Source organism: Perognathus longimembris, chromosome 17 (assembly GCF_023159225.1).
Source record: "Perognathus longimembris pacificus isolate PPM17 chromosome 17, ASM2315922v1, whole genome shotgun sequence".
Classification (NCBI taxonomy): Eukaryota; Metazoa; Chordata; class Mammalia; order Rodentia; family Heteromyidae; genus Perognathus; species Perognathus longimembris.
In genome coordinates this window covers 15588696-15607642 of record NC_063177.1, presented here as the reverse complement: position 1 = coordinate 15607642, position 18947 = coordinate 15588696, and the positions used below count along the sequence as shown (strand labels likewise).

At 47.4% G+C, this 18947-nt stretch overlaps 1 protein-coding gene across 1 annotated transcript; it reads right to left on the bottom strand.

Annotated features, from left to right (window-relative positions):
• Positions 1–13246: 13246 nt before the first annotated feature.
• Positions 13247–14212, bottom strand: LOC125365829 (olfactory receptor 1D2). Its single transcript, XM_048366078.1, has one exon. It carries the CDS (start codon positions 14210–14212, stop codon positions 13247–13249), a length of 966 nt encoding a protein of 321 aa, XP_048222035.1.
• Between the last annotated feature and the right edge of the window lie 4735 nt (positions 14213–18947).

The following is an 18947-nucleotide window of genomic DNA, read 5'->3' as shown; positions in this document are numbered from 1 at the left end:
AGAGTCCCTGGGACACCACTCCCCTTGGGGCAAATGATTTTTCCATGAAGGGTGGCAGAGGAAGGAGGGCAAGCAAATGAGCCTGCACTGGGAATGCAGCCGGGGTGAGGGCTCACCAGGGCCCTGGGTTGTGGAGTTCCAGGAAGATGTAGATTTTTAAACCCACTGCCTAAGAAGAGGGAGAGGTATGGTGGGGGAGGACTCGGCAGGTTCCGGTCAGCCCAGTCTGTGTGGGTCAAACTTAGGTGAGGAGAAGGACACAATGTCTCCAGCAATTTTTGTTTTTAATAGTACTATGGTTTGAGCTCAGGGCCTCATGCTTGCTAGGCTGGCGCTCTTCCACTTGAGCCATGCCTCCAGCCCTGGTTTTTGCTGGTTATTTTTGAGCTAGATTGCTTCCTAAAGCAAGCTTTGTTCTCCCTCTTCCCCAAGCTGTCATCTTGCCCACTTGAGGCTTCTTGTCGTTGCTGGTCACCGGTTGCAGCCAGCTTCCTTCTGTGGAGATGGAGCTTCATGGGCTTTGGCTTGGATCTGTGATTCCCCCCAATCCCAGCCTGGGATGACAGGCATGTGTCACCGTGCCCAGCTATGGGTGGAGCAGAGGTCTCAGGAACTTCTCTGCCCAGGCTGACCTGGTACAACCACCTTTCCATTCTCAGCCTCCCACGTAGCTCAGATTACAGATGTGAGCCATCAGCCCCCTGTCCTTCTGCAGTTTTGTGTGTCTGGCCTCTATAGGAGGCTCGGTGAGGGGGCACTTCTGACCTTTGTGACCTTTGGCCACGTCTAGGGGCTTGAACTCTAGACCTCCTCTTAAGCTCATTTCCAGCTGTAGGTCCTCATGTAGTTGTCACTTCCGTTGGATTCCTGCAAGCCAGGTCCTGGGGGGGGGGGGTGCCATGCCTGAGGCACCTTCTAGGCCAGCTTGTGCTAAGGAGAGCCCTCTGGCTCCTCTCGTGCCTGGGTCTGCAGGGTCGGTTGTGTTGCTGGATGTAGAGGTGGGGGTCATCCAAAGAGCAGGTCCCCAGAAGTCCTGCGGCTTCAAGTGCTCATGGGCTGGCACGGGGCTGCTGGGTGACACTGACAAGATCTCCAGCTAGGCGCTTTATTGGTGAAGGGAAAGGGACCATTCCTAGGCCAGGCACAGAGATGGGGCTGTTCTAACTAGCGTCCCATTGCCCACAGCTGTGCTATGCTGTCCTGGCTGTGCTGTCAGTGGCAACTGAAAGGTCAAACGCCAGGACAGGCATTTTCTCTGGGAATGGTGATGGAGTTCTGGCTCACCTCTCCGGGCACCTAGGGTTCATAGTTGCTTGGTGGTGGTGTCATGTATGCAACATCAGAGTCTGTCCTACTTGGTAACTTCATACCCCCATCTCTACTGATCTGGCTGCTCCTCCTATGGCCCCCTGTTTCTGGGCTGGCCAACAAGATGCCTAGGTATGTTCAGAGGAGCTGAGAGGCTCCAGGGTGGTTTGCTATTGGGGGTGCACTTGGAGAAGCCCCTCTCTCTGGGTCATGCCATGCTAGCTCTAGGAATTCCGCCCCCTAGTGTCCAGAGTGTGTGCTGGCAGCCTGGCCGTGGTTCCAGGGCTGGAAGTTGAGCAAGAGGCCACACTCCCTTCTTCCCCTCCTCCTGTCCTTCTGTCCCTCTTCCCTCCTCTGAACTGGGGCAGCAGCTCCAGTCACCCCTGTGTTTGGATCCAGAATGTCTTTCTGTCATCACTGTGGGGCCTGGACCCTTGCGAGTGGACTCGTGGAGGTAGTGCTCATTTTTTTGGGGGGGGTAGCCTTTCCACAGTGACCTCCATGAGGGGCTCCCCCTTTCTTGGTCACACCTCTGGTTCTGGAGATGCCTTTCTCAACGAAGAAGTTCCACTTCCTGGGCACCGTTGGAGTACCCAGACACCTCACGCTCTGTTAATGCTTAAAAACAGAACCTCCTCCCACTCGCTGAAGATGGCAGGCCTCAACCTGAGCTTCTGTCCACGCCAAGGAAGGTCAGACAGTGTTTCCCGGAAACAACATATTCCGTGTCTCCTCAGCTTTGTGGGTGTCATCTCGACACCCAGTCCTTCTGGCATCCTTTTAGCATCTCCTCCAGACATGTTGCCATTCAGATGAGAACCCCTGAATGCAAGGAGGGGGAAGAACTTATTTGGGGGTGCAGCCTTAGTGAAGAAAGCTGGGAGCGAAGGACGCATGGTGAGCTGCTCCCTAGTGACCTCAGCCCTTCTGCCCCGGTCTGCAATGGAGGCAGGGGCCGAGGCAAAGATGAGGTCAATCACCCAGGCTTCCTTGTTTGAAGTTAACATGGAATGTGGTCAAAGATAACTCTTCACTTCTTCACCATTCTTTATTTTCCTTTTCTCCTCTTCCTTCTCCTTTGTCTTCTGTTTACAGTGCTGAGGATGAACCCAGAGCCTAGCTCAGGCTGAAATCTGGCCTTAAAAATGGAGATGGTGAGGAGCTGGGTGCTGGTGGCTTACGCCTGTTAATCTTAGCTACTCAGGAGGCTGAGACCTGAGGATTGTGGTTTTTAGCCAGCCCTAGCAAGAAAGTCTGTGTGACTCTGATCTCCAATAAACTACTCAAAAAAAGAAAAAAGGGGCTGGGAAGGTGGCCTAGTGGTAGAGTGCTCGCCTTGCATGCATGAAACCCTGGGTTCGATTCCTCAGTACCACATACACAGAAAAAGCTGGAAGTGGTGCTCAAGAGGTAGAGTGCTAGCCTTGAGCAAAAAGAAGCCAGGGGCAGTGCTCAGGCCCTGAGTTCAAGCCCCAGGACTGGAAAAAAAAATAATAAAAAAAGCTGGAAGTGGCATTGTGGCTCAAATGGTAGAGCACTAGCCTTGAGTGAAAAAGCTCAGGGGCAGCATTCAGGCTCTGAGTTCAAGGATCAGCACAGGAAAAAAATGGAGATGGTTAATAAAGCCCTAGACCCAAGAGAGAAGGAAGGGGATACAGCTGGTTTCATAGCCCTCACCCTGACCCTTTACGGTGCCAGTTCAAACACTATCTTTGCATTTGTGTTTTAGCACATGAGACATAGCTTGTGGGGAGAGTGGCTGGGGTTCTAGCAGATCTTAGGACTTTGAGGGCAAGGACCTGGCACAGAACCTGTGGCCCTTCCTCCACCTCCAGCTTCTAGCTGCCCCTTCCTAAGGGCAAGGTTTAGTATGGCTTGTTAAGGCTGTACTACAGGCTGGTTTTGGGGTTGGGGGGTGGTTGGGTGTTGTACCGAGCTTCACCCCCAGTCCCTTGCCCACCAAAGCTTGGTGCCCTCTCCTCTCATCTGGGCCATGTGCCCTGTTGGGAGGTTCCAAGACAACTTGCTAGGGCCAAGGGCAGCTGAGAGTCGCACTACCCTGCTGGGACAGTGGCTCTGCCCTGTGCCTTACCAGCCCTGTGGAGAAGGGGGTTGGCTGGGAGACTGGAATTTGTTTGCCATTGTCTTTGTGAGCTGTCCCCTTCCCCACTCCTTAGTATGTGTGCCAATGCTCCCTTGTCACTGTGCCCCCCTTCCCCACCACTGCCCCCCTCCCCCCCAGCTTGGGGAGTGCTGACGTGTTGTGTCAGAGATTTCTGCAAGTAGAAGCTAGGACATATAGCTTGGAAGTGGCCCTTTCTTTCTTTCCTCTTAGTGAGGAGGTGATTTGTAGGTCTCTGCCTATGTAATGTAAATAGTGTACATTTAATTTATTGCTATGGTAGCATATTGTATTTGTTAATGTATAAAACAAATTCTCAAAGGTTGACAAAAATGTATATTTTGTTGCTTAAATGTGTCTTTGCAGAAATTGACAATAAATAACATATTTTGTGTCCATCAGTGTTGAGATTTCTTTGCATGATCTGGACCAGGTCTGGGCTTCATTTTTTTTCATTCCATGGAGGTTGTGGGGCTGGGAATATGGCCTAGTGGCAAGAGTGCTTGCCTCCTATACATGAAGCCCTGGGTTCAATTCCCCAGCACCACATATATAGAAAACGGCCAGAAGTGGCACTGTGGCTCAAGTGGCAGAGTGCTAGCTTTGAGTAAATAAAAAGAAGCCAGGGACAGTGCTCAGGCCCTGAGTCCAAGGCCCAGGACTGGAAAAAAAAGAAAAAAGAAAAAAAAAGATATGTTATTTGAGTTTGAAAGGTGTTTGAAACTTTTCTATGAATCACGCATTGATGCTTTAAAAAAACCAAACTAGCCACAATTTAAAAAAGAAGCAGCTAGCAATTGTACATAAAATCTCGTGTTTTGGTTTTCTTTGTAACCTTTTACAAACCAGATACTGTTATCTTTTACTTCTCAGGCATGAATTGGTCAGAACTCAGTGGAGTTTGTCCTTTTGGGTGAGATGTAACTAGCCCCCGCCACTCCCTCCTGTCCACCCTGCCATATATTTTATTCATTCCTACTTGCTTAGCCTCTCTAAGTGTAAGTCTGAGATCCTTGATATCCCCCAATTTGTGGTCTCCTTCCTGCCTGTTCCCCCCACTTCTGCCCATTTTATTTTTGGAATTCCTGGTTCCCTTCCTCACAGATTCTCTCAAGATTACATGCTCCCTCTTCCCATCTTCCTCTGCCTCTTGAATGATGAGGCTTGTCCATGCTCTTTGCTTTGCATTGTGTGGTTGTAGATCTAGAAGTAAGATCTTGCCACATTTTTTTTCTTAAGAGAGATTTGAAGGCAAGGAACAGCACTGCTCAAGGACTTGGTTTTGTGATCCTGGGTAAATAACTTCCTATGATTTGCATTTTATTTTATGCATTATTAGAAATATAATCTATAGCTAGGCACATATTGGCTCATACCTGTAATCCTAGCTACGTAGGAGGCTGAGGCCTGGAGGATGTAGATTTGAAAGCTAGCCAGGTCAGAAAGGTCTTGAGAAATTCCATCTCCAGCTAGCTAGCAAAAAGCTGGACGTGAGGCATGGCTCAAGTGGTAGAGCACCAGCTGAGCAAGCAAGCCACTCAAGGGCAAGGTTCAAGCTCTAGTTCCTTACACCACACCAGATGCAATGCATAAGGCTAAAAATGAATTTAAATACAGGGAAAAGCTTTGGGAAAAAACAAAACAAAACCCTGGAGGTTCAGTAATAGTGATGGGAGCAGCTGACACTTATTGTAAGCTGATCACATGTTTTACATACATAGGTGTGTTATGTGTTACCTCCTACTTCCTAAAAATGCAATTGTGTAAACAGAGGGCTTATGGGATAAATGGAGTCAGGTGCTTTGCACTCAAAAAGTTCATCCATGCTACATAAAAAGAAAATGGCAACACAAAGGCTGGCGCTCTGTCACTTGAGCCACAGCTCCACTTCTGCTTTTTTTTTTTCTTAAGCTGGTTCATTTGAGGCAAGAGTCTAATGGACTTTCCTGCTAGTCTGGCTTTAATCATCAGATCTCAGCCTCCTTAGTAGTTAGAATTACAGGTATGGGCTGTGGCTCAAGTGGTAGAGTGTCAGCCTTGAGTGAAAAAGGCAAACAATCACAGGGCTTTGAGTTCAAACCTCAATACAAGCCAATCAATCAAACAAGCAGAACTGACTCTAGTCTTGTTTAGCCATCTCACTGATTCATTATTATCATCTCACTTAAGGGCTTATGTCACATTGCAGTTTGTGGCCCAGATCAGCTAGGCAGATCCTAACACAAAGGCCAGCTCCTGCCTACTGGGAGCCCTGGATGCCCCGGAAAGCAGCCGGTCAGCTGCGTGCTGCAGCTCTGTGGTTTCTTGGCCCGGCTTGAACCCCTGTCCTGAAGTCCCCTTCTGCAGCCTCCTGGAATGAGGGTGGCCGCCACGCTGAGCAGAGCCTCTCAGAGCCCTTACTTCCCAGCTCACTAGTTTTAGATTCCATCTGCTCAGTCCCCATGGCTGCAGGTGCAGCTGCATCCTTCACACGAACACCCTGTGCCTCAGGGAGGCTCCTTCCTGGCTTCAATCTTCCTTCCTGGAAGCTGGGATGTTATGCCTGGAGCCTTGTAAAGGCTGGACACTTCCTGGGGGTGGGGGAGAGCAGGGCTGGAGGAGAGGAAGGTCCTGCCAGCACCCTGCCAGCTCCCTGGTTAGTCTAGGGATCCAGGCCCTATCATTTGAACCACAGAATTTTGGTGGTTAATTGGAGAGCAGAATCTCAGGGATTTTATTGCTTGGAGTTGACTTTGAACTGTGATTTTCAGATCTCAGCCTCTTGAATAGCTAGGATTGCAAGTGTGAGCTACCAGTGCCTGACTTTTATCCTTGTTACCTAACCACATTTCTGTCAGTATTTTTTTCATCTAAGACACATCCCTGACGCTGAAAACTGGCTCTAAACTTCCCCTAATCTGAGTAGTGTTGAACTGGGTTAGAACCCTCCCTTCCTGTAGCAATAGTTTGGAATAAAGTCTCCTTTGCCTGTTTGGTGCCATGTCTTCCCTCCCACCATGACCCTCTAAGGTCTTCCTATAAATCCACAACAGTGTTGGGGAAGGGGGAGGGAAAAGAGACCTGAGACTGTCTGGACAAGAGCACTGTTTTGGGCACTGAGGAGCAGTGCCCAAGCAATACGTTAGGAGAAAGACCTGAGAGGCGGAGTGAGGAGCTGCAGAAGGCTGGACAGCTGTTGTCCATGAGACCAGTCTGACTCTGAATGGAAGATAAACTAATAAGGAAAGGAGGTTGGGCAGAGATGGCAGGGCAGTGCTCAGATGTCAACAAGGCCACCAGGGAGTTTTCTATCCAAGGCTGTCATCCTGAGCTGCCTGAGGAGGCGCCTGCAGTGATCACCCTGCCACACCAGCCATGGGAGAGGGGCAGCCTTGGGAAGCTTGGATGGGGTGTAGTTCCAGTCCAGCTCAACGGGGAGAACGGGTGGACTGGTGGCCTCAATGGTGGTCTGAAGGCCTGGGAACCCAGAGAGCAGATGTCTGAAGGAGGAGATGAGGGCTGTCACCCAGGTGGAGTGAGCGAGATGGTGCCTTCCTCATTCCGCTCGCTCCTTCTGGGTCCTCAGTGAATGAGATGATTCTTACTTGTTCTGGCAAAATGGTGCTTTACTGAGGCTCCGGACTCAAAGGCTAATCTCTTCTGGCAACCCGGTACAAGACCCAGGCAGAAAGAATAGCTTACCAGCTATCTGGACATCTCTTAGCCCAGTCAAGCTGACAGCTACCGCCCTCACTCAAGTCAGATGTCTCCCCTCCTTCATGAAGCCAGCCCTTTTGCATTGCCTGGCCCATGAGGAGAGGCTATTATTTTATTTTACTTCTTTTATTCATTTTCACATCGCTAGGGGTTGAACTCAGGGCCTCCCCCTTGCTAGCCAGATGCTCCCTGCCACAAGGGGCACAGGTTTTACTGTGGGTGGTTTCGGATGCCCCAAGCCCTCTCTGCACATTGGCAGGGACTCCGGCTGTGTGCAGTGACTCCAGTGGTTCTTCAAACTTGAAAGGTGACTTTGGTGAGTCGTTGTTGGAGTCCATTAGAGCACTGCCTCTCTATTATTTAACCACACTCCTGTGCTCCCATAGCAGGCACAGTTTAGGGGAACCAGACACTGAAAGAACTTAACATTCAATTAAAATCAAAATATCCCTGCAGCCTCTTGCTCTAAACCCCAACAGAACGAGCTGAGGAAAGGTGTAGTCGGAGGTGTAAGCTAGACACAGAACAGCCTCCGGAAGGAGCCGTAGCACAGCTCACCCCCTTGGGGGAAGTGTTCCCACTGTTAATGATGTTCAAGGCAGAATAAACTAGTAACACAGTAAATCGACTAAAGAACGAGCTGACAATTGGCTCTCCCGAGTGGAATAATAACCTGAAACAACCTATTGAGAGGAAAGAATGAGAACAAGCGCTACCGTAACCAGCTCCATGGGAAATGATGCAAATGACTAGACAGATGTGTACGAGATTGTCCTAGAAGCCACACTTATGCTTCACAGGAAAGAGAGTGGAAAGTTTGCTTGGATTATTGGATTGGTAAAATCTTACTGATCCTTCCACAAGACGCTGTCTTTCTTTAAAAAAGGACAAGCCAAGGGAGTTGTTCTAAAGTACTAATTGCTAAGTTTTCTAAGAATGTATCACTACTAGGAGATCTGAGGAAAGGTGCAGGGGAAATGGGTGTTGGGGTGGAGGGAAAATGGTGAATGTAATGGAAAATACTTTATCATTTTTTGTTGTTGTTGTCGGTTGTGGGTCTTGAACTCAGGGCCTGGGCGCTGTCCCTGAGCACTTCTGCTCCCACTTTGAGCCACAGCACCCTTTCCAGTTTTCTGGTGGTTAATTGAAAGGAAGAACCTCATGGACTTTCCTGCCCAGGCTGGCTTTGAACTGTGATCCTCAGATCTCAGCCTCCTGAGCAGCTAGGGTTACAGGTGAGAGCCACCAGTGCCCAGCCACTTTTTTCTTTTAACATTATAGAATTTTCCACTAAAGAAGAGTGTCTCCAAGTATAGGAAAAGATAAAATGCTAGCAGATGAAAACAACTATAATCCATTTTATGGGCTGATCAATGGGCTAACATTTTAATCTAAGATTTGAAGGCTACATCTTGGTCATGGCGGATGGCTTTGTTGCAGGACTGGAAACCATCTCACACTAGCTTAAGCAAAAAAAAAAAAAGAGGATTAAAAAATAAGCATATTAGATGTTTTCTAGACTCAAAGGATGAGGTTGCCGCTGTGCCCCCCAAAGGGCAGCAAAAGTGGGGAGCCTGTTTTTACCCCCAGCTTTCAGTTTTTTCTCTCTTGCTTCTTCATATTTCTTTTCTTTTTTTATTTGCACATGATTTTATAGTCATCTTCATAAAAGTATGATATCAAGCAATTAAAACAAAATTACAATACAACAAATGAAAAGATAAACAATGAAATAATGCTAAATTATACACATCACTTCACTAAGTTTGCAGTGTATTATTAGCATACAAAAACCAAGGAGAAGTGTACACGTGTGGGCACGCGTGTGGGCGTGTGCGCGTGCACACACACAGACACAGGGAAGGAGACAGCGAGTTGGCATCCACTTCCTTGCAAGAAATAGATAATTGGAGTTGTTCTACCTAGCATTGTTGTAAGGAAGAAATCAGGGTACATAGTTCACAAGGGAGTTTAAGGAATTTGCCTCCATTTAAGGCATGTAGAGGCTAGTGTCTATTAATATAACAACATACTTGATCTTCTTCTGTATGGGTCAACAGCCTTCCATGTTTATCAGTGTTTGGTAATGTTCAAGACCTTGTACGTTTGCAGGGAAAACTTGTAACTGGCCAGTTCCCAGTTAATAAAGTCACCCGAAATTACTCAGTAGTGACAAAGGGGGGAAAAAAAAATCTAAGAGAACTTACAGACCCTGCACTGTTTGTATTGAGGAGTTTGTTCCAGTTTCACAGATATGAGCCTGTACTTTTATCTTAATACCAAACTAAGAATTGGCAAGTTAGGACTTGTCTGAGTGAGAAGTTGATACTGTTCTCCTCGGTCAAAAGAATGCTGGTCACATCCACAAACCAGAGAAAGCAAGGTCAGGATACCACTCGAAACCTTTCAGAAGGACACAGCCCTGTAAACAACAGAGTTCAGACTTCCATCCCTACAACTAGAAGAGAAAACAAAAAGTGCAGGAATTCGTTAGCAACCAAGTTGGTGGAATGTTGCAATAGGCATAGGAAACTGATAGGGGACCCCTCAGTGACTCGGGGAGTACTAAGTGCACGGTTTATCCTCAGCAAGCCCCTGTGCCAGGTCTTATAAGAAAGATAAATTCCCTATAAGAGAGGTAGTTTATTGCCTTTAGTTTTGATCATGGTATTGGGAGAAAGAGAGTTTGATTAACTCTACAAAGGAGTCCATGCCTGTGTGACCCCAATTTCCCACACAAGCAACAGACTGAATCATAACCTGAGACCTTGAAATGCCCAGAGTTTCATCACAAATATAAGGAAGGCACAGATCCTGATGATGGCTGTATCTTACATCAACATGTCCCACACAGTGAAAATACCTTACAGTCTGTCCACATCCAACTACAATTCACCAAAATAACATCAGTTCACACCTTCCTAACTTGAAGTTGTTCTCTTCCATGTTTTTCATGCCTTGAATTTCTATTTAATATTTGTACTTTTATACTTGTAAAGTAACAAAGTACCCAGTAGGGGACAAGTATGTATTAAGATGAATAACTGCCAGTCTTAAAGTCATCAGATAAAGAAGCCAGTTGATATAGGAAGTCCTTAAATGGGTTCCAGTTGTCTGTCTGTCTTCCCTTTGTGGAATGTGTTGTATTTCTTTTCTTACTATTGTGTTACTGGCCTTTTCTTTATAAATGTGTGGTGACTTTTTGTTTAGTTTTCATTCTCTTCCCTAACACCATCTGATGTGGACTCAGGACTAAATTACCCTTCACTGTCTGGATCGGAAAATGAATCTAAATGTTAACTTTTAATATATAACAAAGTGTGTTCTTTGCCCACTGGTGTAATGCTAAACGTTGCCAGTAGATGGGGCAAGGGAGACCCAGCCGGAGGGGAAGAGGTTTGCTTTCAGGTTCTTTGGTACTTGGCAGGCAAGCTCTTAAGTCAACTTTGGCAGGCTCTCACAGGCTGCATCTTAAGGGCTGGCTCCCGCTGGGTGAGCACCTCGTTCAGAACCAGCTCCTGACAGAGCACACAGCTTCTTCAAGGAGCAGCTCTTGCAGTGCCTGCATCCTATGGTCAGAGGCTTCACCTGCCAATAACCCCTTCTGGCCCGCATTCCCTCAATGGCCAGGTGGCTCCACTCACTGGTGTGCCTCTAATCAGATACCTCCCAGGGAACACCAGTGGGTTTCTAGTAAGTTCCGCTCATCTAGTAACCCAAGACCAGGCAGACCTAGATCTTAGTCCTGGGGTGGGAGTGGCTCTTCCTTGAGCATTCTATCTCATCCCTGAGGATACTGGCTGTCTTGTTTCTGCCATTCGTGGTGTGTGCGTGTGTGTGTGTGTGTGTATGTTGACAGTCCTGGGGCATGAACTCAGGGCCTTTCACTTAAGCCTGGTGCTCTATCACTTGAGCCATATCTCCAGTTCTGGATTTTTGCTGGTTAATTGGAGATAAGAGACAAATGGACTTTCCTGCTAGGGCTAGCTTCCAATCACAATCCTCAGCTCTCAGACTCCTGAGCAGCTAGGATTACAGGTGTGAGCCACACGTACTCGGCTTATTTCACTTTTCTTTGTGTACACCATCCATCACCCTTTTGGTGACCACATGGTTGCTAATGGCTGCTGGACCTCCTGTTCTTTTGTCAGCATTCCAGATGGGGAAGGGCCAGGAGATGGGGTCTGGGTCTGTATGAAGAAAGACAAGCTTTCCTAGCATCTATTTCTGTGTATAGTTCACTGTTTACAATTCCATCATATAGCCACCTCTGAGTATGAAGGGATCGAGAAGGAAAATATGATTTTCTGTGTACAGAGTTTTGAGTGTGGAGGAGGCCTCTATTTAAGGTGACATGGCAGAGAGAGAGAGAAACACTCAGGTTCAGGGGGAATGAGGAAGTGTGTTTAGGCCAGGATATGGGCCAGATGGGACATAGATATGTAAAACCATGGCTCGAGTTGTTCCCTCAAGAGCAAAACTTAAACAATGATGCAAGAGATAGCCAATAGATTCCACAAAACAGAAAACAGCCAATCAAAAGTAGCCTAATGAAAGATGTGATCCCTCCCTTCTAGGCCCTGTGGGCACATTGGTGTTCAGGAACTCTGGTGGCTCACTCTTGTAATCAAGTTACTCAAGAGGCTGAGATCTGAGGGTTGCAGTTTGAAGCCAGCCTAGGAAGAAAAGTCTTTGAGACTTTTTTTTTTTTTGCCAGTCCTGGGGCTTGGACTCAGGGCCTGAGCACTGTCCCTGGTTTCTTTTTGTTCAAGGCTACACTCTACCTCTTGAGCCACAGCACCACTTCTGGCTTTTTCTGTGTATGTGGTGCTGAGGAATCAAACCCAGGGCTTTGTGCAAGCTAGGCAAGCACTCTACCACTAAGTCACATTCCCATCCCCTCTTTGAGACGATTATCTCCAGTTAACCAGCAAAAAGCTAGAGTGGCAGAATGGTAGTCTTCAAGCTCCAGTAACTGGCACACCACAAAAACAACAAAACAAAACGCATAAATGAGCAATAGCAGCGACAAAAATCAGTGACAGTTGGGGTATTTGGATCCATCTTGACTTTAATAAGTGTGCTTAAACTCAGTGTTTTGCAGAGTGAAATTCTCTGTATTTCTGAGTCTTTACTATGAGGTTTTAATTCCTACTTTACTGGGAATTTCATTTTTGTTTTAAAATCAGTTATCAACGTTGAGTTTTATCAGATGGTAGTGGTCCTGTAATGAATGGTTGTTTCATGTTGTTCTTTTAATTTATTCCTAAAATTAGTCCAGAATTAACAGAGAGAGAATTACAACCAGAGAGAGAGAGAGAGAGAGAGAGAGAGAGAGAGAGAGAGAGAGAGAGAGAGAGAGAGAGAGAGAGAGAGAGAGAGAGAGGAGAGAGGAGAGAGAGAATGACAACACTTTAGTTTCCAAGGAGACGCTGGAGAGTTCTGTAGGCTGCCACTGGAGGGCGCACACAACCCGCGGAACTTGAGGACAAGGCCCGCGGCGGCCGGAGACCGGGAAATTCGAGGGCCGATCTCTCTCGGTGTTTCATTAGCTGGTTCTGCGGAAGGCCCGCCTTCTTCCTATCCTCATTGGCTATCAGCCTAGAGTGGCTGTACTGCCTTACCACAGCCTGAAAGCCATTGTCTGCCGAAGTCTAGCTAGCTCAAGTCCTGGCTCTCCTGATTCACCTCTTAAGGATCAAGATCTCCTTCAGACCATCATAGCCCAGCGACCAACCCTTCCATCAGTTACCATTCACTGTCTATGCTCTTGATGGATGGAAGATAACTCTCAAGAGACACTTTTAGACCGTAATGGAGTGTATCTGCCTGTAGCTGAGAATGTGGCCCTGTCAGGCACGCTGACCAGTTCAATCCTGTAAAGATTTAGTATTCATGGGACTTTATTAATTACCAGACTGGCAAAGTTTTTTTTTTGTGTGTGTGTGTGTGGGGGGGAGGATAGCAGGTGAGACTTCCGTGTGTGTGTGTGTGTGTATGTGTGTGTGTGTTTATCGCTACAACACACAGGCTGATTCTGGACTGGAGTGATGTTCTCATTACTGCAGTATAAACTGCAGGACAATGCCTTTGCATATCTTCAATGCCACTTTCTCCAAATTACCCCTTTATGAGTCCCTGACAGGGTTTCCTCAAAAGTCTTCCCAGTGCCCCGTGCATGTCCTTGTTCCTCAGGCTGTAGATGAAAGGATTCATCATGGGGGTCACCACAGCATACATCACCGTGGCCACTGAATCCTTCATGGAATAGGTATGGAGGGGCTGCAGATACACCATACACAGTGTCCCATAGAAGAGAGAGACCACAGCCAAGTGGGAGGCACAGGTGGAGAAGGCTTTGTACTTGTTAGAGGATGAGGGGATTCTGAGGATGGCTCTAATAATCCACACATAAGACGTGATCATGAACCCTAAGGGAATGAGGAAGACGAAGCAGCCCGTGACAATCAGCACCATGTGGTTGACCTGGGTGTTGGAACATGCAAGCCTCAACAGGACATACATCTCACAGAAGATGTAGTGGATTTTCTGCACTCCACAGAAGACCACCCTGGTCATGAGGAGGGTGTGGATGAGGCCGTAGAGGACAGACAAGACCCAGCACAGGGCGAGGAGGGAGACACAGAGCTTAGGGCTCATGGTGGTGGTGTAGTGGAGGGGGCGACAGATGGCCACGTAGCGGTCGTAGGCCATCACTGCCAGGATGAGGTTGTCCAGGGCCACTAAGGAGACCAGGAAGTAGAGCTGCGTCAGACACCCTGCGTAGGAGATGGCTTTGTTCTGGGACTGAAGGTTCACCAGCATCTTGGGGATGGTGTTGGTGACGAAGAAGAGGTCGGTGAAGGAGAGGTTGGCCAGGAAGAAGTACATGGGCGTGTACAGTCGGGAGTCAGAGGCTATGGCCAGGATGATGAGCGCGTTCCCCACCACGGTGACCAGGTACATGGACACGAAGGCCCAAAAGAGGATGGACTGCTGCTCGGGAATCTCTGAAATCCCCACCAGGAGGAAGCCAGAGTCCCCACTCTGGTTGCCACCATCCATTTCCTGACTCTTCTGCAACATGAACATAAATAAACACGTGCTCGCCAAGTAATCTCAATTGGTTAAGAATGTGAAGATCAGTCGCATCAACTTGTTCATTAAAATAATAAAAAAATCTTAAGAGCTGGGTATGGTAGCTCGTGGCTCCTGGCTACTCAGGAAGCTGAGGCCGTAGGATTGCTGAGACCAGGAGTTCCAGCTAGACTGGGCAGCACAGACAGAAGATCCCTGTCCTCTGTCTTTCAAATTCTTGTGGTACATAAAATCTCTAAGATAAATAGCAGGAACCAAGAACCATTCTTTTGAGTCTTCTCCATTCCTATTGTACAAAAGATGGTGCTCTTTCCCACTTGCCTACCTTCCTGCCTTCCCTTTCTCACTTCCTTCTCTTCCTTCTTTCCTTTCTTTTTAAAGAATTATCTTTATGTAGTTTTACAAAAGCGTTTGGATTCAACAAATCAGTGTATAAGTACAATGTATCTGGGACAGTCTCACCCCTTCTATCTTTCTTCTCCATCTCTCCCAACTGCACCCATCCCCCTCAAGTAGTGTGGTTCCATTATCACACATGTACATTGAGTATAAAAACTATATTCATCTGCTCTTCCTCTCTCCATTCTTCTGTCCCCACTCCCCTTCATTCCCTTTCCTATTTCTCCCTACTTTATTCTGCTTTATTATAATAAATGCTCACTAAACTTCTAAAATGCTTTTTTTTGGTGTGGTTCTAAGGACTGAATCCAGGACAACATTGCTCATGCTATGCCAGTGTTCTACCACTGAGCTACCTCCCAAACCTGAACTTAAAACAAATAAGCAACCAACCACTGACTATAAAATAAACATGGCAAGTGTTTATGCAGTGTGATCGTTCTAGAAACTCCTAGTTTCAATGTTGTATGAATTTTTTTTCTTCTCAGTTGGGGGTTTGAACTTGGGGCCTGGCATTCTCCCTGAGCTTTTTTCACTAAAGGCTAGCCTTCTATCACTTTGAGCCATAGTGCCATTCCGGTTTTCTGGTGGTTGATTGGAGCTAAGTCTCACAGAGTTTCCTACCTAGGCTGGAATCTCAGATCTCAGCCTCCTGAGTAGCTAGGATTACAGGCGTGAGCCACTAGTACCAGGCTTCCCTGAGCTTCCTATCTGCAATTAACCATCCAAAAAGCTGGGAATAGAGCTGTGCCTCAAGGGTAGAATGCTCATCTTTAGCCAAAAGCTAAGGGACAGTGCTCAGGCCCCAAGATCAAGTCCCAGTACTGGCACACACACTCACTCACACACACACACACACACACACACACACACACGTATTGCTTCTGGGGGAACCATTAGATCATTAAATTTGAAAGTGAGTTCCAATCAATTTGCAATTGACTTCCAGTGTATAAGAATTCATGGACTTACTCTTCAGTAGAGCTGGTGAACATTGTTAAAAAAACAACCCAAACAACAACAAAAATAAAACAAATTATTTAAAGCTTCTGAGAATGAGTCAAAGGGAAACTGGCAAAAGAACAGGTATTTAAGTAGATAGATGATCAAGAGAAGGTCAAGGCTGGCCTGACCCTCAGTGTGGGGAGGCCGGGGTCTGGTCACCCTTGGCCAGGTTCGAGAGCTGGAGGCTCAATGGCAGGAGAGGGCTCTGGGGGGCGCTCATGCTGCTGCTGTCCTCCAGGAGCTCAGTCTTGGAGAGAGGCTCACTGCGAGAGAAGATCCTGCACGTCACACCCAGCTCCAGAGCTTTATCACCAAGAATTTGCTTGGGAGTAGAATCTGCCCAGCTTGGGGGGGGTGGGGGTCATGCATTTCATGATGGTACCAGGGAGACTGGGGAGGTGAGCTAGAGAGGGGGGCGGTGTCTGTGGAACCGCAGCCACTAACTGCAGACAAACAAACAAACACAACCACTCCTTCAAAAGAGTCAATTTTGATTGGATTAGTTCTCTTTTCTTCCTTTCTTCCTTGCTCCTTTCCCTTTCCTTTCCTTTCTCTTCTTCTCTCCCTTCCCTCTCCTTCTCCTTCTGGGCTGGGGAAGGAAGGCCAGGAAGGAGGGCCAGGGAAGCAGGGCCAGGGAAGGAGGGCAGGGGGGAAGTGGGCTGGAGAGCCCTTCCAATACCGGACAGTCAGCACTTGTAGACTGTGGATCAACAAATAGATGAGTAAGTAATAATAAGCCCCAGAAGAGGAGATGGCCACGTCTGAACTGCTATAGTACAAGATCTATACTGCCCAGATTCTAATACAATTATTAGGCCTGGAAGGGTCCAGGGAAGGGGCTGACATGCTGCTTAGGGGGATATTTGCTTAGCATATTCCAAGTCCCGTTTGATCTGCAGCATGGCAAAACGGAACACAATAAAACCCCCACCAAACACCGAAACCAAAAAAAGGCTCTGAGCTGCAACTCATGGGAAAAGAGCACAGGAATGAGTTATCCTAGGCTTTTAGTGCAGAAGGGAAAGGGGCTGACCAGGTTAGGAATTAGAAACCAAAACCAGCCAGAAAGCCGTGCTCACTTTAGCTACTGAGATCTGAAGATTGTGGTTCATAGGCAGCCAAGGCAGGAAAGACCATGAAACTCTTATCTCTAATTAACCCCTAAAATAACTGGAAGTGGAGCTGAGGCTCAAGCAGTTGAGTGCTAGCCTTAACCAAAAAAGCAAAGCAAAGCTAAGGGATGGTGCCTAGGCTTTGAGTTCAAGCCCCAGGACAACACCTCTTCCCTTCCCCCAGCCCCCCCAAACACACACACACACACACACACACACACACACACACACACACACACACACACACACACACACACGGGCTGTGAGGAAGTGAAGGCATTCATATAGGTTTCAGAAGCCCATAGGTAGAGTGATTGCTTTGGAGCAGGTTTGAGCATTGAGTTAGGGGCAGGCGGTAAACAAAGGTTAACTAAATCTTACACAAAGCTCATTTACTTCTTGCAGCCTGCCAGTGTAGCTCCGGGCTGAGGGTGTGCCTAGCGTGGCAGTGTGACGTGATGGCGGAGACAAGCCTGCACAGCCCTGGCTTTAGGTGAACTGGGCCGCCATCTCCCTCCTGCCACGCAGAGGAACTTCACACACCCAGCACAGGGAAAGGACTTGGTTAGAAACGGCTTCCCTAGATGGTCAGCTCACCAGAGCTCAGGGTGCAGTGGGACATGTGGACAGGAGGGAGGGTGGGGGGCAAATGAGGGGGCTGGGGAAAGCTAAGGCACCCTCAGGGGCACAGGGGGAATTGACAGCTTTGCTTTCTAGTCATCCATCCAAGAGTTTCCTAAACTCCAGTGTGTATCGGGATGACCTGTGATGCTTAAAACAAACAAACAAACAAAAAAAACAGAGCAACCATTTTTCGGATCCCTTTCCTTGAAGCATGGGCTCTGTTATGAGAGCTGAGTCGTTTCTATTATCAGTAATTCAGTGATTCAGATCAGAGCTTACATTTTTGGAAACACCTTTGATCCATAAGGGTCAGTGGGTTTGGGCCCTGGTGTGGACAGGTGGTCTGAGAGACACAAGCCCTCTACTGTGGGATTTGAACAGGTAGGGAGAGAAGGGGAGGGCAGGAGAGGGAAGGGCCCAAACGTGGCAGCTTCCCTCTGTTCCCTAGCCATGTGACCTCAGCAGGAAGCCCACTTATCCTGAAGGTCTTCCTTCATCCCAGGTGGGCGGCTCTGGGGCCATCTCTTGGGACAGAGCCTATGGAGCACTCGGAGAACCATTGAGCAATTCCATGATTCGAAGGAATCTTCTGCTACCTGAGGCAGCAGAAAGATTGCAAGTTTGAGCCAGCCTGGGATACACAGTGACTATCCAAAGAAGGAGGAGGAAGAGGAGGAGGAGGAGAGAAGGAACAGGAGGAAGAGGAGAAGAAAAGGAAGAACAACAAAATACCATGTTTGGAGGCAAATAATGTCACCTAGCTCAATGTGTGTCTCAATAATTTAAAAATACAATATCTCATTCATACATAAATATGTGTGTATGTGCATGAGAAAATGGAGATAGAGGAGGAGGGAAGGGGAGAGAGAGAGAGAAGAGAGAGAGAGAGAGAGAGAGAGAGAGAGAGAGAGAGAGAGAGAGAGAGAGAAACACCTCAGATCTTACCCACTACTTGGAGTGGCTCTCAGAGTGCTCTGGTTCTTCTGCCTCTACTTTTATATCACATAGGATGAAACTTCAGTCAGAACATAAAAGATTCTGATCCATTATTTTCTGATTACAAGGTGATGACTTGTCCTGTTGCCTAAGAACAGGAGGCAGGGAGCTTGTTTCTTGTCTATTAAAAAAAAAAGAGAAAAAATCCTTTAAAAAAAAGCCTTAAATTTTGTCTTCAGGTCCTTTATGCCCTAATCAGTGCAGGGAATCTGCAAACGGATGCTTAGATCCCAGATTCACACAGACAGGGGCCAAAAGGGACCACATCAGCCTATTTATCAGTTTGGGAGAGGCCTTGGGGAAACAATCCCAAGACAGCTTGAGGTGAATGAGAATAATTGCTCCAGTGTTAACGTGGAGAGGCAAAAGTCTAGGGAAATGAGTTTTGTTTACAGGAAGGAAACCAACCACTACTGCACAGCAATGCTTTAAGCTGCCCTAGGAGCAAGAATAAGCCAGAAACAAAGAGAGCATATGTCTCAAAGCCTGGATTTTGAGTCATTGGAGATCTGGAAAACCTCAAACACTAGTGGCTTCAAATACTAAGTAAAACAAACTGGTGCCAGGGATGTGAATCAGTGGGAAAG

Excerpts from the sequence above, each read along its gene's own strand:
- LOC125365829 (XM_048366078.1), bottom strand. The coding sequence starts at position 14,212 with ATGTTGCAGAAGAGTCAGGAAATGGATGGTGGCAACCAGAGTGGGGAC.